Source organism: Carettochelys insculpta, chromosome 6, assembly GCF_033958435.1.
Source record: "Carettochelys insculpta isolate YL-2023 chromosome 6, ASM3395843v1, whole genome shotgun sequence".
Lineage (NCBI taxonomy): Eukaryota > Metazoa > Chordata > Testudines > Carettochelyidae > Carettochelys > Carettochelys insculpta.
In genome coordinates this window covers 105293201-105318123 of record NC_134142.1, presented here as the reverse complement: position 1 = coordinate 105318123, position 24923 = coordinate 105293201, and the positions used below count along the sequence as shown (strand labels likewise).

General features: G+C 43.2%; 1 protein-coding gene across 4 annotated transcripts in view; it reads left to right on the top strand.

The window, feature by feature from the left end:
* PLEKHA7 (pleckstrin homology domain containing A7) overlaps window positions 1-24923 on the top strand; it is a 252758-nt gene that overhangs the window by 161307 nt on the left and 66528 nt on the right. For all 4 annotated transcript variants that reach the window (XM_074997733.1, XM_074997731.1, XM_074997730.1 and 1 more), the window contains 2 exons: window positions 9786-9964; window positions 17138-17623. In XM_074997733.1, coding sequence (XP_074853834.1) covers window positions 9786-9964; window positions 17138-17623 — 665 coding nt within the window. The remainder of the gene's footprint in view (window positions 1-9785; window positions 9965-17137; window positions 17624-24923) is intronic.

Below are 24923 nucleotides of genomic sequence, written 5' to 3'. Positions count from 1 at the left end.
TTACCTTTTGGATTTATAGGAGTCAGGACTTTCTGTGAGCTCAATCGGAATTCATTTGGCTGCTATCAGAGCCTTTCATCCGCCTGTGCAGGGAATCTCAATCTCTACTCATCCAACAAAAGGCAAGATTTGTCAAGGGATTGGTTAACCTTTTTCTGAAAATCTGAGTGTCTACTCTGTATGAGATTTGAGCTTTCTGTTTAATAATCTTAGTAAACCTGCCTGTAAGCTGCTAGCCAAGTGTGAACGCTGCATTTATCTATGAAAATGGCATTCTGACTGATCATTGCTTCTGCTCACAAGATTGGGGAACTCGGAGCACTAATGGCTGATTTCCTTCCCTTTAATTTTTTTCCTCCACAGGTAAGATATAGTTATTCCCACATGTCAAGTTCATACTTAAAATATTCTCCAGTTTCCACATTAACCAATTTCAAATGCAGACAGATCCAAAGGATCCACAATTGCCTTTCAAAAACTCTCACAGTAGGTTTCCAGTTGTCTTTTTGTTCATTACCAAGCTGCAAAGGTTCAGCCTCCTTCAAAAAGAATACCTAATTAAACAAGATCCTAAGCTGCCCTCTCTGTGTGGCATTACTAAACTGTACCAATTGTTGAAATTCACAAAGTGATAACCTGGGCATCAGTGCATGCACTGCATCTTGATACAGGCCTCTAGAATGAATGCTGCTGTTGGCACAGCAGTTCTTTTTTCAGGATTGGATCCAGTTCTGAAGCTAATGTCTCCATGAGGAGACGCTGCTGAGAAGTCACCTGAGAGGAAACAGCCACAATTATCACGTGCAAAGAAGGAAGAGAGGTTACTTACCTTGCATCATCATGGAAACTGCACAGTTACCCCATTCTATAGGTGCCCCAGTATTTACTCTTCTCCCGCTCCAGTTGAAATTTTGTCCCATGCGACTTCATAGTAGAGAAGTACGTGAGGGTGGGTCACCTGTTATATCCATGATACAGGGCCCAAGGTTGTTTGGAGCACACGCATAGGCTGAATAGGCCACTGCTACTGGAAATCTCTGATCAAATCTCTGAATATCACCTGAAGAAGAGTACTAATAGGAAAACACATGTTGAAGAAATTAAGTTACTGCACAAGGTTAATAAACTTCCCTTAGTTTGATTGAGAATCAATATCAGAAAATTCCTGTGCACTTTCTAGAAACATTCAGTATATATTTGCAAATTTGTAAAAATAAATAAATATGGAGAGCTAAGATCTTGTCTATGTTACAGGTTACTTTGATGTAACTTATATTGCTAAGGGGTCGCACTCCAGAGCATCCTAAGTTACGCCAACCAAAGAGTTGATGTAGACAGTGATATGACATTCAGAGAGCTTTTGCTGCCAACACCGTTACCACCTCTCACAGAGGGAGAAGTCATTAAACTGATGAGAGACCTCTCTCCCATTAGCTTGCCAACGTTTCCACCAGAAGCACTACAACAGTGCAGCTGCAAGTGCTGTAGTGTGCATGTAGCCCCAGAAAGCATGTAACAAGAAAAATTACAAAGGAACCTTTGTTAAAAGATGCTTTACTCCAACAATTAACAGGTATGACTTAGAGTCTTTTTTGTCAGAAGAAGGGAATACTGGAAAAAGAGAATAAAATGGAGGCCTAAGCTGCTACATCTCCTGAAATATCACAGAAAAATAAGAAACACTTGCAAAAGAAACATGAAAAATTGCTGTTTTGAACAAGTGTTCCCTCTATTTTATTTCCATCCATTTTGTTATGTGCACCAGGGCATAGCTGATTGTGCGCCACCAATAGAAACACTTGATGCCAGCTGTGGGTGGCTGTGTGCGCTCTGCTAATCAGCCGAGCAGCACCTGAATCTCTCCTGGGCAGTGGAACACTGTTTGGAAAATTTCTCATTTTTTATCGTAAAGTTGCTACCGAAATTTGGATTAATATTGTGAACAAATTTAAAAGTATCACCCCCTCCCCTCCAAAAACAAAAAAACATAAAAAGGTGATTTAGATGTTCAAGAGCCTGGTATCTCTAACATTCACATTCTGGTGTTGCTGTAAATACCTTTATCTATCAACATTATGCTTTTGCTGAGGGCAGATGAGCAAATTTGTATCACTCCTCACTAATTCTGCAGTTTGCCATGTTTATAGTTATGGTTAAATAACAGGTTCAAAGTAATTAAGTTACTTCTGTCAAAATTTTTTCTCAAATGATTTATAGGATCCTAACTGGAGGGAAAGCGCATGGTTTAATTAGTCTGCAACTTTATACACTTAACATATCTGGGAATACCCAGCAATAAATCATACAGTTCAGGCCATCTATCTTTCATTAATTATTTAAACTTATCTGGGACGCAGCCTGGGTCCTGGTCCATTGCTGGAGCCCCACCACTTTCTCCTCAAACAAGAATTAAAGGGAGTGTGTTGGGGAGATGTCTTTCCTCAGTACTGGATACTATGCGCCCCAGTTCCCTTTTTCCTGCTTCTTTAGGGTATGCCATCTCCTACATCCCCTTTTAATTCCTGTTCGTTAGAGATTTATGTCCATTCTGTAAGAAGAACCTGCGGTGGACCCCTGCCACCTACTAAATCAACATCATCTTGAGCTGTGCTCCTCATGTACTTCACCAGTTCTCTGACTTGCTATGAGGAAAGCAAGCAAATCCACCTTGCCTCAGCCAATTTGGTGGTAAAAAAAATTCCTTACTGGGAATTAGCACAGTGTCTACAGCAGATGATAAAAAGCCCTGACCTACTTTGATCTCCTGGGTGGGAGGTTGAGGTAAGAGTTCCTTCCCAAGGCATGGAGTATAATTACTTCCCTCTCCCCTGGTGCACATGATAGTAAGCACTGCCACATTGTCCGTCCACTTCCTGCTCCTCTAAGTCTATTCTCTTTCCTTTTCCCTTGTCCTCACTACAATTGGATTACCCTAAAAGGAGCTTCATACCCTTTTTCTTGCTGGATGGACAAAGATCTGTCACATTCAGATGTGGTGAAGGCATTTGGTTAAAATCACTATAAATCATTGTACTAAGACTTTCAAGAGTGATCTCTTCACTAAACCAAGCAGGGGATGGGGGTGGGGGAGCAGAATGGCAGCACAGAGAATCTCCTTATGTCATGTAGGATTTTCTTGAAAAGCCAGTGTTACACTGTTACTGGAGAATTCATAAAAGAAATCATGCATACATAGACTGCCTTGTATTATTTGCAAAAGGTTATTTGTTGTGTTGATTTTGACTTCACTTAACCTTTTATCTGATGTTTGGATGCGGTTTTAAAGCTAGGACCCATGGCTTTCTTATCTCAACTAAGTTTTATAAGAGGGGCAGGAATAGATTTCCTGGGATTTCTAAAGCAATGATAACATGAGACTGTTTCAGATTCCACACCTACAGCATCATGTGTTAGCTTGTAGAATTTCAAGAGCCCTGTCATACCAGAATTCTTTCACTCACCAGCCATTACATTTATCTAATCTGTTGAGTACCCTTAAATATGCAGAGCATGGGTGGACATTGTATGTCATAACTAAATGCTGCTAGAAATAGAAAACAAAACAAGATTAATCTTAAAATAAAGATAGGACTTTTTTCACACTGAAATCCTGGATAAGTGGAAAATACATCCTGTCGCATTTAAATTTGGTCTGACTTCTATTTAGATTAGTGTAAAATACCAGTTACAATATACATATGAGCTTAGTTATTGGGCAGCTTCCATTTTAAACATTTATTTTCTGAGACTTAAATCTCAGCTTTAGAAAATTAACGTATTGTGAAAGCTACAAATTCACGAGCCTCCAGGTTTTATTTTTTTAAGCAGATAAGGCAGAAGAATTAAAACCAAACAAAAAACCCCAGGTATTCCCATAACCATGACCATAAACATTTGGAGGGTTTTGCCAGCATGTAATGTATAAAAGTATTTTAAGAGCCAAGGCCTTTGGGAGTTTGTGGGTCTTATAAACTTCTTTCATAAATTTGATAAAACCTGAGTTCATGTTTTTACTTCTCTTGCAAAATTCAACAGTGCCACACTTAGTACACTGAGCATTCAAGTAATTGCAAGCTGTTTTCAGATGTAATTAGGCAAAGGGTTTAATTAGCTTCATTTTGGATTAAATTTTTTATGTATTCTTCTTGACTTTTTATTTTTACTTCCAATTATAAGTACCATAAGGATAGCTTTTTGGTTATCTCTTTCAAGAAGAGAGGTCTCTAAACCAATAGCTCAGCGACCAACACACAATAGCGATCTGATTATTATTGCTGATACATTTTAAAAATCTGTGCATTGGTAGTCGTGATACTATGGAAAATACCTTTTGTCACACACATTTACAGTTTTCAACATGAATAAACTTGTTCATTAGTCATATTCAATGCAAATACGTGTTTAAGACTGATGCATTTAGTTTGTTGAGCTGGTCTTAGTATTAAATAATTTAAAACAAAGAATATTATCAAATTAATGTCATTACAATCTTACTATATGCTGAAGAGTTCTCCCTTAGAGAAGATTACTTTTGATTGTTCATGTATTTGAAAAATACTTTTATAGGAAATGTTTTTAGTGGGGAAGCTAGCAGCAACTATTTGGTAAAAGGACAATTCATTTTAAGCATGTATGCAAGTGTAGGTTCTGATCCTGCAGAATCAAGTCCATGGTTTATTGCTGTACATCCAGTATGGTGAAGATAGTGTAACAATAAAATGTCTGCACAAGATCATAGAGAACATTAGCCCTACCAAGACTATCTTAGCACTGATACTGCATGACTTATATGTCAGGACCAGGGCACTTGGATCCAAGAAATAAGAGATTCTAATCTTTTCTTGTAAAACAGAGGCCATTGCAATACAATTTCTGAGTATTTGCATGTCCTTTATTTATGAAAATCAGAATTTACTATCTACCATCTTCCCATGTTCATAGTATCTCACTACTTCTTGAAGTTGGCATTGACGTATTTCACCCTTTCATATATAAACCCATTAGGCCGATGTAAGGCATCTAGGTTACCAGGGAGCCTTCCCTTTAGGCTCTCTGGTAGCTGGTGTAACTTAAATTTGTGCAGTGGATATATTACCATGATGTAATCTGAGGAAATGGGACTGAAAGGGACTGTTGCAGACTTTGGAATGGAGGAGGAGGTGCTGTGGGGAGGGGAGGGAGGGAGGAAGAGGGAAGGAAGTGGTCCCAGCTTCTAAATTTCCTTCTTGTTATATCCAGTTCCCATCCCTCTCCACATATTGTTGATGACCATTTTTAAAGTGAATTGATGCAAAGTCTAGCAGAGGGGTGAGATACGCTTTTAATTTTTGCTCATAAATATTTCATAAATTCAACACTTTTCAACCTAGGCAAAAAAAGGTACTATTCTGCTATATTTTTGTAATTAATTTTTACGGCTATCTTTCAGAGAGGATGTGTGAAAAGTTGCTACCTTTCAGTGTGTAATTGTGCCTTTCTCTTAGTTAAGTATTTCTGTCTATGAACTTAATGGTTCTAGACATTTAACATTAGTTAATACTTTAATTAGTGTAGTTTTGTGTTAAATATATTCACTGAAAACAAGAATTGTTTTACTATTTTAACTTGTTCAACTTTTTTTGTCCTCGTCTTGTCTGTACTGGTATGCTCTTGGGGTTTGCTCTCCATTTCTCCTTCTGTGCCTGAAGGGAGAGAGCCTGCCTTTTCCTCTGTCTGTCCAGAATAAGGCATCTGAATGCATGAATAGGTACCAATATTATTTTCCCCACATTATGCATGTGTTTTGTTGCAGGCTTTTTAGTATTCCATAGACAGACTTGATAACAATTATTAAAAATAATAAATAAGACTTTCAAAACTCTTCTGTGTCTGCTAGCAGTGACAGCCATCAGACACCAGTGTAAGATTTTTTTACATGCATCTTTGACATGCTACTCATAGATATCTGAAGTATATTTGAATGTTACTTTGACCAGTTTTATACTGTCTTAATTCTTTTGAGAAACAGGCCTTGTTAATAGCATGATTCCTTTATTGTTCATTTTCTGAGGCTATACATGTAATTTCTTCAGCCTTTCAAAGGAGAAATGTGCCAGATGCATATTGCTTTCTGCTTATGCAGTTTGTTAGGCAGCTAGTAACCTGCAACCTCTTTCATATGCATGGTGTACGTGGCTATTCTGAGATAGTAATAAAATTAATTGGGAGAAAAAGACATATCACATTCATCAGGATGTACAGGTGAATGAAGACAATGTTTGATTTCAGCAACAGGCCTCAGCTTGGGAGAGTTGTGTCTCTTGCACCAGGCATTTATATGTGTTCAGTACAAAGTTACATGGCTCCTGCTGTAAAACCTCATAATTTGGAGTAGGCCCTCTTCAGCCTAGCCTTACGATTCAGCTCACTTCTGAATCTTCCTATCCAACCTCCTCCAAGGAGGGAAAGAGGTTAGCAAAGTGGGACATCAATCTGCAACCCTTTCAGATCACCCCTTCTCCCATAGTCACAAGTTCCAGAAGTGAAATTCCAGGTCTCCTGTTTCTGAAAGTTGGCCCTTTTGGCCTTTATCCGCACTGGAGAGTGGCAGCAAATTGTGATGTACTAAACAGTCGTACAAATTACTAATATGAATTGCTAAATCCTCCTCCTTTTTAACAAAACTATGCTTCTATTTTACTGTGACCCCTGACAGTCAATAGGAGGTGAAGGGCCTTGGAATCTGAGGCACATGCAGCTCCTTTCTTTCTGGGCAGTCCTCTTTAACACATTGCTGGTATGATCAACCTTCACTTCTACTGAAACGGGAGGTGGCAGCCAGAAGACCTGCACTAGAACAAAATATATGACAGAGCTTACAGGAAATAAAAGGGCTTCCTTGTATCACTCATGTGGGGATGTGAAAAACCATATTCAAATATTTTCAGTCCTGTGAAACAGGAAAGGAGCAAGACTGAGATGGGACATTACTTTTAATTACCTAAAAAGGCATTACAAGGAGACTGAAGAAAAATTATTCTCCTTAGCCTCTGATGATAGGACAAGAAGCAATGGGCTTAAATTGCAGCATGAGAGGTTTAGGCTGGACATTAGGAAAAACTTCCTATCTGTCAGGGTGGTTAGTCCCTAGAATAAATTGCCAGCAGAGATTGTGGAATCTCTACAGTTTGAGACATTTAAGAGCAGGCTAGATGGGGGTGCACAAAGTGGGAGGGCACAGCATGATCAGCTTCCCCCACCACAGCTTCTGCTGCCCCCCAAGCCCTCTACTTCTTCCTCCTTGGCCTCCACCATTACTATCATCAAGAGAAACCCCTCCCCCTGGGCCAATCAGAATGTTCTCAGGCCCTGAGTCCAGCAGTGGGACCAAGCTGGCAAGTTGCCAGCTTGCAAAGGTAGTAGCTTCGGTCCCTACAACCTGTGCATGCTGGCCCCTGGGAGTCCCCCAAGATGCCAGTGAGACGTTAGTGCTGCCTGTGGGCATGCAGGGCTGTCTTCAGCCTGGTGACATTGCTGCTCTTCAATACAGCACAGCTGTGAGTCCCCTTGAGTCCCCCACATACTCTGCTGGAGTCCTTCCCCTGAGTATCCCTCCCACTTCCAGGCACTCCTGGAGCCCCCCAGCACTCCCGTCCTGAGCATCACACCCTCTCCCTCAGCACCCTCCCCTCCAGCATCTCTTCCTGTGGTCCTCCCACAGGTGGGGTGGAGGGTAGCTAATTGCAGGGCCAAAAATCAGGGCCTGTCATAAAAAGTTTGCTCACCCCTGGTCTGGAAAAATATCTGTTAAGGGTGATCTAGATGGTGCTTAGTCCTGACACGAGTGCAGGGGACTGGACTTGATGACCTGTCTAGGTGCCTTTCAGTTCTAGTATTCTATGATTCTCTGAAGTGGTCTACAAAACATGAACTGCTGAAATAGGGAGGAAATCCCCTGTATTCTAGAATAAATTTGCACCAGGTTGAAGTCAGAGTCAGATGTTATCAATAACTTAGCAAATAAACAGTATATAACTGAGATTATGTAGGAAGCATCACACAAGATTGAACATTATGATTTGTCAAAATAGTGTGTATTTCTAAAGCCATGTATGATCAGTTATTTTTCAGTGTAGAATAACAAGGAGGGGAAGATTCCATCAAAACAAAAGTCCAACTAGAGTTTAAATGTGGAACGTAGCTTTCAAAATGAAAGCATGATTGTTTTATATATGTTATGTATGTGTGAGTGAAGAACTGTTTCGTTTCAGAATGCTTTTGTGTAGTTAGTATCTGTTTATTATACTAGCTGTAGTTTGTTCAAAAACAGTTAAATTACTAATGCACTCAAAATATTCACTCCATGTGCCTACAAACTGAATGGAGTCTATAGTCAGAGTTCCAGTGCTTGTAAGTGCAACAAAAAAGGGAGAGTCTTGGTTTCTTTGGTTAAAAAGAATAACCAAATAAAACCAAAATATCTAATATTTGAAGTACTGACTAGAATAGCAGGAACTTAAAAAATTTCTGATTTCACTTATGATTCTGTGAATGGCTGTCAGTTGCATGTAATTCTGTTAACAGTAGCAGATGAGTTCTGGTTGTCGACTTTTGAACTGGATTTGTAAACTAAGAGAGACAAAATGTTGTAGGTTGTTTCAGGAAAGAGCAGCTGATAAGATTTAGTAATGTATGTACCATATTTTTATGGGACTGTGGATAAAATCTGAAAAAACATAACTGGACTAGCATAATAAAAATCACAAGTTTGTATAAAATTATGAACATAAGAATAATAGAAATGCCACATGATTAAAATTTAATACTTAGCTGCTGGCAGATTCATATATCTAAATATATCAAATAGTTTTGGTTTTGACATGGCTTGTGAAAGCTTTATGTATGTAATAGCATTTCAAATAGAGTACCATGTGCTTTAGTAATTAAATAAATGTTGCTATCTTTATCATCAAACTAATGTTTTTGCAACTAATTTATTGTTTTTAAAGTTTATTTTAACCTAAGTTCTTAACATCTAAATCAATTATTTATAAAATGACAGTTTAAAAACATGTATGTTAAAATTTGTGTTGTGCTTCTTTTAAGCAGATTGCTTCATGAAGTGTTCTAGGAAAATTGGTTCACTTAAGCAATTTTTGGAAAAAAACCACACAAACCATAAGTTTGTTTTGTGGTGTATTCCTAGCAAATGAAATGAATCATATAAGATAGGAATCAAATTAATAGCTCTTATTGGTATGAAAAACAACAGAATTCTGGAATACAGTGGGGTCTCAGTATTTGTAAACCTAAGGTTCGTGAATTCGATTATTCACAAGTGGCCGGAGCAGCCGCTTCCCGGGGTGCCGGGGCATGGAGTGCCAGCAGCTGCTGCTTGCCCCAGGGCTTTGGGCAGCAGTGCCTGCAGCCGCTGCTTCCACCTGGGCCCTGGGCAGGGAGTGCTGGCAGCTGAGAGCTGCCATATTCCCGAAATTCAACATTTGCGAGGGTTCCCAACACAGAACCCCCATGAATGTTGAGACCCTACTGTATTATTTTAATGGCATGAAAAAGAAAAAAATTACACAGTACCATCTGATCTAAAATAAATTACTAAGTTCCATTAAACTCAACGTTTGCCACACTACAGGAGTTATTGTAGTGTGATACCTTCTGTTTTGAATAAAAGAGCCAGATACTGCGAAAAATCTTAACTTTTTTTCCTAAGGTAACTACTGAAGTTATAATAAATTTTAGGCTCAGAATAATAACTTTGTCTGAATTGTGTTTGTCTTTTGCTTTTATAGGCTGTTCACACAGGGATGAGGGCATACATTTGTAATAAGAGTTCTGTTATTGGATCTCAGGCGGAGCATTCAGGGATGCGCACATACTATTTCAGTGCAGATACACATGAAGACATGAATGGCTGGATCCATGCCATGAATCAAGCTGCTCTTATACAAACATGCTCGTCGGTGAAGAGGCAAGTTCAACATGTTATTAACTTGTAGCTAAAAGTTTTTCTCAAAAATCAGCTAAAAGTTTTTCTCAAAAAGCTATGCAGCACAAAGTAAAAAAGCCCTCATATTCAAAATTGTTTTGGCAGCATCAGTGATGCTGGTGTGCAAAGAAAGCACTAGGGCTTATCCCTATGAAGATGTAGGGTGCAGCAAGCAGGATGTGAGTGAATCTGTAGCACACCAGCCTGCTGTACACTAAATCACTGTGTGGACCTTGTTACTGCACTCTAAAAGATCCATGAAGTGCAGTATGTCAAAGCACACTGAGGAGCTTTTAGTCTGGTGTAGCAGGGTCCATACACTGACTTTGCACAACAGATTTGTTCACATCCTGGCTTGCTGCACACTACATCTCTGTGCGAGGAAGCCCCCAGAAATGAAGCAAGTTCTCAAAACAACAGAAAAGATTTTGGAGAGAAGTGGAATGAGGATATTATTTTAAATTTTTTAAGAGAAGTACAGGTTGAACCTCTCTCTCTAACCCAGAACCCTCTTGTCTGGCAAACTTCATAATCCAGCATGATTGTAGTTACCTGGATGACCATTTATCACGGGTGTGGCCAAGTTTCCCATGGTCCCGTAAAATGTGTTTACAGCCACCAGCCCTGGCTCTCCATGTTCTGTGCTGTTATTTAGCTGTAATTTTCCCCTAAATGTCTTCTAAGAGCCCAGTAAGAAATGGAAGTTTGGTAATATGCTACAAAATATGACCTCCCATTGTCCAGCAAATTCTTTTGCCCATCACCAGTCAGGTCCCATGTGTGCTGGATGAGAAAGGTTGAACCTGTATTCAAGAGTAGAGAGTAAAAACCAAACTAAAAGACGGTCAAATATATTTATTAACCTGCATTTTAATTGTGGAATGTTAGTGTGTTGATACATTTTGAGAACTAGTATTGACTTTTTAACATTGCATTTTGTAAAATTTTTGGGAATGGATATGCTTGAAGTTAAATATCTAGCAGTGTGGAATCATACTTTATGACCTCAGATCCTAGGTGCTGGTGTTTCTAAAGCTAATTTCTGAAGTACTGAAATTCTGCAGTCTAGGAAAATACAATCACTGAGCAATAAACTTCAAAAGAAGTGGGGATGAGGAGTTAGCAGTTGAAGTGTTCTCAGAAGCCAGAGAAAATTCTTTTTTGGCTCAAATGGGACATAAATAGACAAAAAGTAATAATCCATTTTAAGAAAATTCTTTCTATGTAGGGAGTAGATAAGAAAATACAATGAATGCTACAAGAGTAGTAAATTAAGATTATCTCACACTGTCTGTATTTTTGTGATGTTAATATTATGCCATCTTAAAGGAACTACTCTCAATGTTCATATCAAGGGTGTATAATAGTTAGCACCCTGTTGTTTTTTCCCTGTAATTTTTAAAAGTAAAAAACTCCTTGGAGGGCTCTGACTGATGTGTGTGGATGCTTTACCATGAAGAGGCTTTAAGTTTCTGAAATTGTGTAGTATGGTCTTTTTCATTATAAAGCATAGAATAAAGGACCATGTGAGACACAAGAAGATAATCTCTAATCCCTGACACCTACCCTGTCTAATTTAGGGTTTGTGGGTGAGGGAAGGACTAAATCAAACAAAAATTGTTGGTATTTAGGTGCTTCTTGTGTTTCCCTGTTATTAAAATTTGGTACTTTTACTACTTTCCCACATTTTGAATGTGGCAGTTTGTTTCTTTTCTTGATGATCATGGTGATCGCTCATTATCAAGTATAATAATTTTCCATGGGAGCTGTGGATGCTCAAGTGGCAGATAAGGCATATTTTTGAACCACAAATTCTAGTGCAGTGAGGACAGATGTTTCCAAGTATGGTAGGAGGCAGTTGACTATGACTAAAAGCAAGTCTCCTTTTCCTCCTGTGTCTCTTATCCTCCTCAGCTTGTCTGCAGGCAAGTTTAAAATGCTGGGGACCATTGGGTATTACTTCTCTCCATTTTTTGAGCAATCCTGGGCAAGTGTCTCCCGTGTGTGTCAATATTGCACTTGTTTAAGTTATCCTTCAGCAAGTCCTTATTACACTTCTGTTGGCCCTGTACCTTATGGTCCCCTTCTTTCAGCTGAGAGAACAAGACCTGTTTTGGGAGGCAATGGTCTGGCATCCAGACGACATGAACAGATTCAGTGGAGTTGCTGATGAATGATCATTGCTTCAATCCTGGTGGTCTTTGCCTCTTCCAGAACACACATGGTGGTGCATGTGTCTTCCCATTTCACCTTCAAGATCTTGTAGAGGCAGCATTGGTGATGCCTCTCAAGGATCTTCAAGTGATGTCTATAGGTTATCCAGATGTCAGATCTATACAAGAAAGTTGGGAGAATAACAGCTTGATAAACAAGAAGCTTGGTGTCTGTTTGAATATTGTAATCTTCAAAAACTCTGTACTGTAAACAAAGAGAGGCTGCACTGGCACAGCTCAGATGGTGTTGGATTTCTGCATCAACATCTGCTTTGGGTGAGAGATGACTTCTAAAGCAGAGGAAACGGTCTAAATTCTCCATTACTTCTCTGTTGATTTTAATAGCTGAAACATCAGCAGCTGTAAGAAGAGTGTCGGGAGCAAAACTGACCACTGTCTACTGTTTTCATTAATCTAACTAAAGTTCCTGATTCAGTGAATTGCCATGCCCTCTTGATTGTACCCCTGATGATTGGATAGCCTGATAAATATATCATTGTCCTCAAGTTGCTTTACGACAACATAAAAGCAACTGTTCTGAGTAATAATAGCTTCCAGAGTGGATCTTTCAATGTACAAACTGGAGTCAAACAGGGCTGCATCATTGCGCCAACCATGTTTGCTGTTTTTATTGCCATCGATCTTTTATGGAATGGATGGAGAGCTGTACAGGCCTAGCAGACTGAAAGCTAAGAATAAGATTTCCACACTGTCTATTGTGGAACTTCAGTATCCTTGTAACTATGCAGTTTCTGCCCATTGTGAGAAAGATCTTCACACTATCCAGAACATGTTTGCAGATGCTTATACATGTCTGGGTCTCACACTCAACATCAAAAAGACCAAACTGCTCGTTTATCCCATCTTCTCACAAGAACACAGACCAGTGCCCATGATTGCTAGACTGATCATTGCTTCATTTGATCCACAATGAAAATTAATACTCCTCCCCTCACCCCCAAAATGGAGGTTACAAAAGAAGCAGGTCAGGCACAAGTTGAAGATTCAGTATCTGAATGATCCCATTAAGCATGACCTCTTCCAAGCAGTCTTAGAAGAAAAGCCTCCATTAGAGTTTCCAGAAGAAATCAAGGAACGCTGGAGCCAGCTGAAAGCAGTAATAGTCAATGCCTGTGACGAAACCATAGCTAACAAACCAGACAACATTAGGATTGGTTTGAGAGAATTATGTTGAAAGGGAGCAATTCATGAATGAGAAGAGAATTGCAATTTGAGCTTGACAGAATGACATAAATTATAATACAAAGATAGAAGCCCATGCCAAGGTGAAGGTGAAAGGCCAATGTAAAACCAGAGAACTCAAGAACAAATGGTGGACTGAGAAGGTACAAGAAGTCCAGCATCGTGAACACTCACAACTCACATGTTTTTTTCATTGTCATTAAGGCGCTTATAGGAAGGATGTGGACACATTGGAGCAGGTTCAGTGGAGGTCAATGAAGATGACTAAGGAGCTGGAGCACATGACCCGCAAGGAGAGGCTGAGGGATTTAGGTTTATTTAGTTTTCAGAAGAGAAGACTGAGGGGTAATTTGCTAGCAGCCTTCAACTTCCTGAAGGGGGGCTCTAAAGAGGTGTTCACAGCAGTGGCTGATGGCAGAACAAGGAGCAATGGTGTGAAGTTACAGAGGGAGAGGTGTGGGTTACATATTAGGAAAAAATATTTCACACCAGGAGGGTGGTGAAGCACTGGAATGCATTACTGAGAGAGGTGGTGGAATCTTCATCCCTAGAAGTTTTTACGTCCAGGCTTGACATGGTCCTGGCTGGGATGATTTAGTTGGGGTTGATCCTGCTTTGGGCAGGGCCCTGGACTAGATGACCTCCTGAGATCCCTTCCAGCCCTAGAAGTCTATGATTCTGTGATTCCATGATTCTTTTTATGGACTGGCTTGTTATAACATGAATCCACTTTACTCTAAGGATGGAACCACACTTCTGAAGGACAATGAAGCCATCAATTTTTGCTGGAAAGAACATTTTGAAAAATTTCCCAACTGTAACTCCATGGTTGCAGATGAAGTCCTGGAGCAAATTCCACAATGGCCTCCTAGGCATGAGCTAGAAGACCCTCCACATTTTCATGAGGCATACAAAGTCATTAAGCAGATGAAGAACAAGGCAGCACATCCAGATGGGATCCCTGCTGAAATCTTAAAAAATGGTGGATCAGAGCTATTCTGGCCCCTTTAGCTGCTCATTCTTAAAATCTGGATAAAAGAGGAGATACCCAGTGAAATGAGGGATACCCTGATTGTCACCCTCTTCAAGAAAGTATCCTTTTCTTATATTCATTCAGAAAAGAGAACTCTTCATACTTATGGTTTATCCTGTTCTTGATCCTTAGTCTTTGGGGATTAAAATTTCCAAGTGCAATTTCTCAGAAGTACTGCATGTAGTGCTTGCTCTTGGCAGAACTGTCAAAGCAATAAATGAAGGATAACCTTGAATTCCAGAACCTTTCTATTTTCAGGTTAATTATTGTCAGAGGTAGTCATAGCAGTGGCCAGACCTGTACCCTGTAATGAGATTACTTTAAAAAATATAACAGATACCTACCAGTTATTAATCTTTTGCTCTGGAATCTAGCTCCAAAGTGGTGATTTTGGTTTTAGTTATGTGCTGATGCCAGTGATGTATGTTCTTTATAAATTAAGACTAGGAATAATTGAAAAGAAAAATATCAGGGAGGTCCTTCAAATTTTAGATACTGATCCAAGTTGTGAATGAATAAAAGAGGGTGAAGGTAGGATAATATTTGTTTGGTGGAATTAATATTCAGAAAATGTTTACTTGTGTAATTCTATCTGAAAAGCAGTTTCAAAAAATAAAAAAAACGGATGTCTTTATTTGAACCTATAATGGGGTGAACCAGATCCAGAGACCCTCTGATGAATGCCTCCAGATCCAGTCACACCTACCCCAGAATTGGAGCAGTCCTCCAAGCAGCCTAGAGAGACTATTCAGGAAACAGCCAATCAGCACCAAAAAGGGTATAGTGAAAGAAGCTGCAGCCCCAGAGTGAGTCAGTTCCTGGCTGGAGACACAGGGAGGCAAGTGGTGCTCCTGGCTGGCCGAAAGGATTTCCATCATACGGGACAGCTCAGTGCCGGCAGGATTGCGGGTAGAGAGAAGGAGCTCCATATTGGTTCCTGAGCCTGAAAACAGAAGAGCCCTGAGCTAAGGTTGAACCATTGATGAAAGCTAGTGCTGTAGGCAAGTGGCCCAGGAAATTGAAGGTAGTTTTATTAAAGGGAAGTGACAGCAAGTAACTGCTCTTAGAGTCCCTGGGCTGAGACCTCAGGTACTGGCCAGCACTGTGTCTCCTCCCCATCCCATAGGACACAATCCAGTAAATACCCAAAAGGAGAACTGTGCTGTTAAAAGGCCCAGCTGGGGAGTGTCTACACAGACTTTTAGGCTGCATCTCAAGCCATCGAATCTTAATAAGGTTGCCTGGAATAGCCTTGGCCATACTGCTGGTCTTTTGTCTCTGTGTAGCCATAAGCTGTCAAGATAAACAAAAATTGCTGAGATAAATTCCAAGAAGTTAGTATCATGTAAATTGTAACTATGCACAAGACTGAAAATATAGCTATGAGAGTTATTAGATGACACTTGTAACTCTTAAAGATGAAAATGCAGACATTTTATCAGAAAAGTATTCATGCCCCCAACTCCAGTTGCTTTAGATGGTGCTCTTTCAGTTAGTGATGGTTATTTAACAATGTTTGCAGTGGACAAGGTAGAATCTTTCATTATTCATTCCTGTCTTCAGTTTGCTTAGACTATAATTGCAGAGCTGTTTGTTTATTCAAACTGTGCTATTTTATTTAAACTGTCAGTCTTTATTCTTTAAACATGTGAGGCTGGTCTTTGGGGATGAAGACAGCAGCAGTGTGAAGAGAAAAATTAGGAAGTACAAGTGGGAAGAAGAAGAGAGGCCAGAGCTTCAGGCACATGGTGTTATTGAGATTTATTTGATGATATAGACATTGTAAGACAAAATTAATTTATTCAGAGGTGGGACAGATTTATTCATGCAAAACTTATTTATGGGGAGTATAAATGTGCCAATGGAAACTTAGAAGGCAATTAGACATCAGGGCAATTTTCAGAAAGTGAAGTGCTACTTAGAGATTAGTGACATCTTAATAAACTGCCACAGAGGATTAAATTGGGTAGAGATGCTTATGACAAATATTACAAAAGAAGTTGGGCTATCAACACTACCTGCCCGCAACCATAGTAGTACCTAACACTTTCATAATGCTTTGAAAATAATAACTAATCTCGAAAGATATTCTAATTTGGGGGTTTGGCAAGATTTAGTAAAAAAACAAAATGCCTAAAGTATTTAAAATGATATATTTAACAACTTTATCTGTGGTAGTCTTGTGGAGAGTTTTTCGGAAAATTTAACGTTGAAACTGAAGCAGGTTGGAATGATGTCTTTTACCTCCAATGGGACTTCTTTTCCTCTGGAGATGACCAAATCATCTGTATCAGAAATGGTTTATTCTTGGAGCTTATAAAAATACTTCTAAAAGAATTTTCCCCAGCTTTCACATAGAAAAGCTTGTGTCATGTGGCAGCTATTTTCCTGTCCTGGGAATTTTCTTAATAGTCTATAACTTCTTCCCTCCCCACCCCTGTAAGTTGAACAGGGTGTGGTACTATCAGTATTTTCCTTTCAATCATTAAGGATAACTATTTTTTATCGAAGTGCAGCGAATTAGGTATGTTTGATGCTTTCCTAGTATAGTTTGTATAAATGGAGGAACAAAGGATTCTCACCCATTCCTATCTTGAGTCAAACATCTCTGAAATGTAATCACCAGCTGAAAAGAGAGAATTTATGGGCTTCTTTTGGTTACATTATTGAAGTGATATTCACATCAAGCACATATTTTTATTTCAGAGAAACAGAAAAAATGGATCGGCAAGCTGTTCTGCAAGCTAACCATGTGGATTCCTGCACAGATCATGCAAAAGAGGATATAGCTGGTACAAAAGAAAGTTATCAGAAAGCAACTGAGACATTTGGACATGAAAAGCATGAAGAGATAAAAGAAAGAGAAGATGAGGAATGTTATGTTATCAAGAAAGAAATTATAGAAGCTAAGAGAGGAAAATCCAAGCATCCATTAACATCAGGAGAAGTTGATAAGTTTCCAGATTTTACAAGTGTGTCTCGGCCCCAACTAGCCCAGCCTCAGCTGGTTGAGAAGAATGGGGCACTCCCTAGTTCATTAAACATGACTGCTGGCCCAGTGGAGCAGAATGGTACTGGTTTCTATAAAAAAGGGTTTGTTCCCAGAGCAAATCCAGGTAAACATGCAGAAAGGAAAAACAACATGGCTCAAGTGCAGCACTGGGTAAAAGTCCAGAAAGGAGACACAAAAAGGTAAGGAACAAGCCAGCCTTTAAATAGTTAATTATGGTGCTCTCAAAGTAGAGAGAAACAAATGTCAGATAATTTTTTGTGAACCAAGCAGAATGCTACCAAATTAAGATAGTATTCAATGGCTACTATTAATTTTCTCTATCCAGTGCAGTAAAACACTTTCCAATATGTCCTTTGAATGGTAGAAGAGACAGAATGATATTGATGAAAACATTTCTTAAATTGTGTTTCCATTTTCATCATGCACTGAAAAGAGAAGACACAGGAATATGTGTATATTTGATCGTATTGGATGTTTTCTTAAAACTTGGAGCTGAATTTTTTCAAAATTTAAGAGTTAAAATGCAAAGACTAATTCTTAAGGTTCTTTCTTATTCCTGGACAAAATAGATTACAAGGTTTAAGCTTTTGTTTTCTACTTGTAAACTAGAGAAAGAGAGAGAAATTCTTTATTCCAACAATACTTGTACACTCATCACTCATTTAAAGAGTACTTTACTTACGAGTACTCACTAAAATGAGGGACATACACTCACTATGTGACTGAACTTCCCCCACTTATATGAGCCAGCTGCGGGTTCCCTGGCCGGGGGGTCGGGAAACCTGCAGCCCCATGGCTGTCTCAGCTCCAGCTGTGGGGTCCGTGGCTGTGGAGCGGCCAGACCCACAGACCTGTGGCTGGAGTGGAGCCAGCTGCAGGGTCCTGGGCTGGGGGGCAGGGAGATCTGCAGCCCCAGCCGCCCCACTCCAACACTCTCCCTGCAGCAACTCCCCATGCACTCCTACCCGGCCTGGTCCCAACACTCGCCCGGCCCACTCCCAACACCCACCCGGGCCTGGTTCCTGAACCCCCGAGCCCACTGCACCAGCTATTGCTGCTGGAGCCTGGAGAAACAAGCTGCCACCTCCTCCACCAGAGCCGCCACCAAATTGTAACCCTCCCTTGCACTCATGGCCCCAAACTGCCCCCAGCCTTTAACCCTCTGCAATCCCCCCCCACCCCCCAAACCCGAGGTTCACTTTCCTTTCAAAAGCAGCACCACCTGCTGCCATTCCTTTGCTGAGTTAGGAGCACTAGGAACCAATCAGAGATTTTTACATTTCTTTTAATGGTAATTTAGTGTCCTCCTTATGAGTTTTCACCTACGAGCAGAAAGTTGGGAGCCAATTGTGCTCATGTAATGTGGGATGAGTGTATATGGGTCATGTTGTAATGTAACACACATGAAATGCAATGTTACTGGATTTCTGAGTACTTAGGATATACAATATGTCTAACAAAGCAGAACTAAAATTAACCTTGGCACACAGGATTCGCCTTGTTTCTTCGTAATCTGTGAAAATTACATGAAAGCCAGGGTGTGTAGGCAGGTGGCATGCTGAATATTTATATTATCTGTAACTTAAAAATGCTTTCATCTTGGGTGCACACGTGCATTTCTCTGTTCTCTGTCTTCTGAAAAATGATAGTCTGATAAGAAATAGGTCTGTTTTAGTGGTCCTGAAACTTACTCTATATTGTGAAGTAAGTTGCGGGCTAGGCGCCCACACAGGTCTGCCCACAGGAAGTAATTTTTTTTTAGGATCAGAGCCTTAGATATTAGAGGAAACTTAAGAAATTTCACCAACATGGTAATATTGAGTGAAGGAGACAAATATGTGACTTGTGGGAAGAGGAATCAAATTGTGGGTTTTTTTAATTAAATGCGTATTAAAATTGTTAATATTTCTCTTCTGGAATTCTAGTGCAAATCTATAATTGATTATGCAAACTGTCAATTCCAGTTTTCTGCTCCTCCTATTTCCTCTTCTGTCTATTCACCTTCACCTCAGAAAATAACATCTCCTTCCGAATAAAAAAAAGAGAAAACCAAAACAGCCCTTCCGCAGAGACATGTATGCTGCCTTAATTAAATCTGTTTTTTTGCATATTTGTGTTTGGATAGATACAGTTAAAAGAAGGGGAAATTCTTCTTCGAGTGTCCCCGTGGGTGCTCCACAATAGGTGTCGGGCTCGCCCGGCGCCGCAGATCGGATCTTCCAAGCAGTTTTTGCCGGACTGCGCATGCGCCGGCGCGCGCCGCTCCCTTGCACGCTCCTGGCCACGTGCGCGATCCGGTCCCCGCCAGTTCCTCTTAACCACCGTCAGCTGCAGACGGAATCCGAACTAGGCTAAGGCCAAGTTAGCGTATTCAATGGTTTTAACTGTTTTTTCTTTAAACTTTTCAAGTTCTTAGGCTACTGCAAGTTAGCCAGTTGTTATTTTTCAAAAAAAAAAAAAAACAACAAGCGGGACGGCATTCAGTCCAGTCCCAGTAACAAGCGGAACACCGGAGGCCAGGAGCCTAGGGCCATCAGCCCTCCTGCCGCGGCAAGCTATCGGAGAAGGGGAAAAACAGCACAGAGAAGGTGCTAACTACCCATTAACAACTGAAAGACTCACCAACACTGTCCTCTTCAGGATTTAAGAAATGTGAGTCCTGCTGAGAGGCAATGCCAGCGTCTGATGGGCACAGTCTCTGCATAAGGTGCCTGGGGGAGTCCCATGTCACGCAGAAATGCTCCTTCTGTGCAAAACTAACAGCCAGAGCAAGGAAGGACAGGGAGATGCGGCTTAAAATGCTGCTCTTCGACAAGGCCCTCCAGCCAGACGTGCCGGAGCGGCCGCAGCAGGAGGGACCCTCCAGGGCCCATAAAAGGACAGCCGCCTCCCTCACCCCATCAGCGCAAAAACGGAGGAAAGCCTCCCCAGCCCGATCCCTGCCGGCAGCAACAGCGAGCGGGACGGGAGGAGCGTGCAGCCCCCAGCCACAGCAACAGCTGATCGGCGGCGGCACGGAGAGCCACATGGAAGCGGCTCAGTCTCCAATAATCAAACAGCCGCCCCGCATCGCAGGCAGGGCGGCGGCTAAACAAGCGCCGGTACCGGCAGCACCGCAGGCAGCGGCACCAACCCCCGGGGAACCGGCGGTGCAGAGCGCGCAGGCACGCAGCCTGCAGGCACCAGAGGACACCGCCTGTGCGGCACCGCCCATGAGCGTGCCGAGCACGGCGCGGACGGGGCCGAGATCCCCTACACGCCAGGGGGCGGAGTTACCTCCTCAAGGGAGGGGGAAGGGTGCACACAAAACGAGGCACCGCAGCCCCTCTCCAGACAGGGCTGCGGAGTTGCTTTCTTTCAGCCCTCCGCTTATGCTGCAGACTCCAACCAGAAGGCAGGGGTCCCCCCTAGCCTACCCGGAGCCCCCGTCTCCATTTTTACAACCCGCCTCGCCCTGGCTGGGACCACCTTCACCTTTCCTGGGGTTTGAGCTGCTGGAATACTATCCAAAATCGCTCTCTCCAGTGTCCCAGATCTCTCGACGATCTCGCTCCCCCAGACGCAGAGGGTAAGCACCAAGGGAGTGGTCTAGGTCACCTTCCCAAGAACAGTGCCTATACTGCCATGGTCGCCCCTATCACGCGGGGCATAGACACCACCGGCAATCTACCAGGGAAAGATCCCCACAGACGATCTCGTATCCCCGAGGGCAGTCGCAAACGGGGACAGAGACTCAAGTATCTCAGGGGGGACTGGTTATGGAACCCCGAGATTTTCCCTCGCAAGCCTCTAGCGAGAGGGTGTACCATCACCAACAGGAACCAGAAGGGTCCAGAGAGGCGTACCCCAGTGGTTCCTCGCTCTCCTCCCCGGACGAGGCTACGGCCCCGGGGGATGTCCATCCTCCAGACGATCTCAAACAGTTTCAAGAGCTGTTTAAGAGGGTGGCCTTCACGCAAGGCATCCAGACAGCAGAGGTGCAAGAGAAACACCATAAGCTCCTCAAAAATCTGAGACCTCCGGCCTCCTCCAGAATAGCAATACCGCTTGACGAAGCAATCTTGGAGTCCGCCACTACGATATGGCAGACCCCTGCGACTATTCCGCCTGTCCACAAGAGAGCGGATAAGAAATACTTCATGCCGGCGAAGGGCATGGAGTTCCTGTTCAGCCACCCACAACCAAATTCCTTGGTGGTGGAGTCGTCGCAACAAAGATCAAAGACATCTCAATTCAAGACAGGGGGAACAGACAAAGATGCCAAGAAGCGAGAGCTGTTCGGCAGAAAGGTCTACTCCTCCTCCACTCTACTGTTGCGAATGGCAAATTACGCAGCGCATTTAGCGAACCATAATTTCGACAACTAGACTAGGTTAACCTCCCTCATGGACTCGCTTCCAGAGGACAAGAAACCGGTGCTCAAGGCCATCGTGCAAGAAGGCTACGCGGCCTCGAGGACGGGAGTTCAGATCGCCCTGGATGTTGCGGACACAGCAGCACGTTCCACAGCTACGGCAGTGGTGATGCGAAGGGAGTCCTGGCTCCAGACTTCGGGTATACCGAGGGATCTTCAGGCAAAGATAGTCGATCTTCCCTTCGACTCGCAGAAGCTGTTTGCTGAATCAACTGACTCGGTCCTTCATTCCAGTAAAGATTCAAGAGCCACACTTAGGACCCTGGGGATTTACACCCCTCCATACAGAAAGAAAAAGTACTACCCTCAACAAAGACGGTGCCAGTACCAGCAACAGAGTCCCCAGTACCACAGGGGTTACGAGCAAGGGCGACATCAACAGCACCAGCAGTACAGAACTCCCAGGCGACGTTCACAACAGAGCCGTGCGTCCTTGGGGCAGGGCCAAAGGCCACAAGTTTGACACACAGATCCAGGGCTGCGCCATCACTACCATCGCACAAGGTCATCCGAAGCGGCTATTCCACCATCGCCTCTGACCATTCTACGACCAGTGGCAAAGGATCACCACAGACAAATGGGTGCTGGAGATCATAGCCACAGGGTACGCCATCCCCTTCCAGTCGCTCCCAACCGCCACGACCTCCACCCAGGCCCCACCTCCAGGAGGCCTCCCACGTAGCGAGGCTCAAGCAGGAGGTAGACCATCTCATGCTCATAGGGGCAGTGGAAAGAGTGCCAGAGCAACTGCAAGGAAAAGGGTTCTACTCGAGGTACTTCCTCACGGAGAAAAAAACAGGAGGCTGGAGGCCCATCTTAGATCTTCGAGGCCTCAACCGGTACGTGCGCAAGCAACGCTTTCGGATGATCACAATCGCCTCCATCCTTACGGCACTAGACGATGGAGATTGGTTCGCAGCCCTCGATTTACAAGATGCGTATTTTCACATAACTATCCATCCGGCTCACCGGCGATTCCTCCGGTTCACAGTAGGCAAAGAACATTTTCAATACAAGGTCCTACCGTTTGGCCTCTCCTCGGCCTCCAGAGTCTTCATCAAGACCTTGGCAGTGGTGTCAGCCTACCTGCACAGACAGGGGGTATTTATATTCCCGTATCTGGACGACTGCCTACTCAAAGGGGCCTCGAAGGAGGAGGTACTACGCATGATACGCGTCACAGCAGGCACGTTCTCTTCGCTCGGCCTGGTTATCAATCTGGCAAAATCAAAGATAGACCCCACACAGGACATAGAGTTCATAGGGGCACGCATAAATTCTATTACAGCGAGAGTATATCTACCAGAGACTCGCTTTCGGGCCATCGGCTCCCTCGTGCAGCTCATCACCTTCAGCCCTACGGTGCCGGTCCTGACGTGCTTACAGCTGCTGGGCCACATGGCAGCGGCGACGTTTGTAGTACAGAAGACCAGGTTACACATGCACAGCATGCAGCACTGGCTGGCGAGCGTATACAAACCGGCAGCACACACCGTTCACAGGGTGGTGTCGCCCACAGCAGAGGTGCGCAAATCCCTGCAATGGTGGGTAAACCCCAAGAACTTGCTAACCGGGGTACCCTTCCACCAACCACAAATATCGGTTTTTCTTACTACAGATGCCTCCCTCATAGGGTGGGGAGCACACATGGGCGAAGAGGTGACTCAAGGGCTGTGGTCCTCCACGGAGCAGTCACTGCACATAAATATACTGGAGCTCAGAGCAGTGTTCAACGCCTGCAGACACTTTCGAGACCATATACAAGGCAAAGTTGTCGGGATCAGTACAGACAATACCTCCACCATGTTTTATATAAACCGGCAAGGAGGAGCTCGGTCCCGTGCCTTATGTGCGGAAGCAGTCCGGTTATGGAACTGGTGCATCGCCAACAATATAATCTTGAAAGCCTCGTACTTACCAGGCGCTCACAATGTGAAGGCAGACCAGCTGAGCAGGCGTTTTGCACTCACGCACGAGTGGCAGATCCGTCCCGATCTGCTACGACCAATTTTCCACGCATGGGGCTTTCCCCAGATAGACCTGTTTGCCACTCAACACAACAAGAAGTGCCCACGATTCTGTTCCAGGGCAGGACTGGGACGGGGGTCCCTGGGGGATGCGTTCGCGATCTCGTGGAGGGGCCCCCTGCTTTACGCTTTTCCTCCCACAGTGCTGATTCAGAAAGTCTTGCGGAAAGCCAGGAGGGAAGGAGCCCGAATGATCCTGATAGTCCCAACGTGGGATCGACAGCAATGGTTCCCCCTACTCCTGCGCATGTCGGACCGTCCACCGATGCCTCTTCCAGTGGTGCCGGATCTGCTCACGCAAGCCCAGGGGTCCATAGTGCATCCGCACCCCCAAGGCCTGCGACTACAAGCGTGGTTAATCCATGGCTCAGCTCCCTAGAGAGCACATGCACGGAGGAAGTGCAGCAAGTCCTAGAAAGTAGCAGGAGGACTTCCACCAGGAAGACCTACAAGCAGAAATGGACTCGCTTCACGGCTTCGTGTTCTACCAAACAGCTGGCCCCCCTTTCGGTGCCTATACCTGTAATATTAGAGTATTTACTGGACCTCAAGAGAGGAGGACTCTCACTATCCTCGTTAAAGGTCCACCTCACCGCCATTTCGGCGTTCAGACACGAGGAGGAAGGGCACACGGTGTTCGCCCATCCCATGGTTACCAGGTTCCTCAAAGGGTTGGTAAACCTATACCCCCCTCGGAAACCGCTTCCACCTTCGTGGAACTTGGACCTGGTGCTTAACGTGCTAACGGGACCACCGTTCGAGCCCTTGGCCACAGTTTCCCTCCGCCTCCTTACGATAAAGACGACCATTCTTCTCGCAATTACGTCAGCTCGCAGGGTGAGCGAGCTTGCGGCAGTGATGGCAACGCCACCCTGCACTGTTTTTTCCAAGGAGGCGGTAACCATACGGCTGCATCCAGCCTTTGTTCCCAAGGTTTCTTCTGAGTTTCACATTAACGAACCTATTGTTTTACCCTCGTTTTATCCAAAGCCTCATAACTCTAACAAAGAGGCGCGCCTACACCTCCTGGACGTGAGG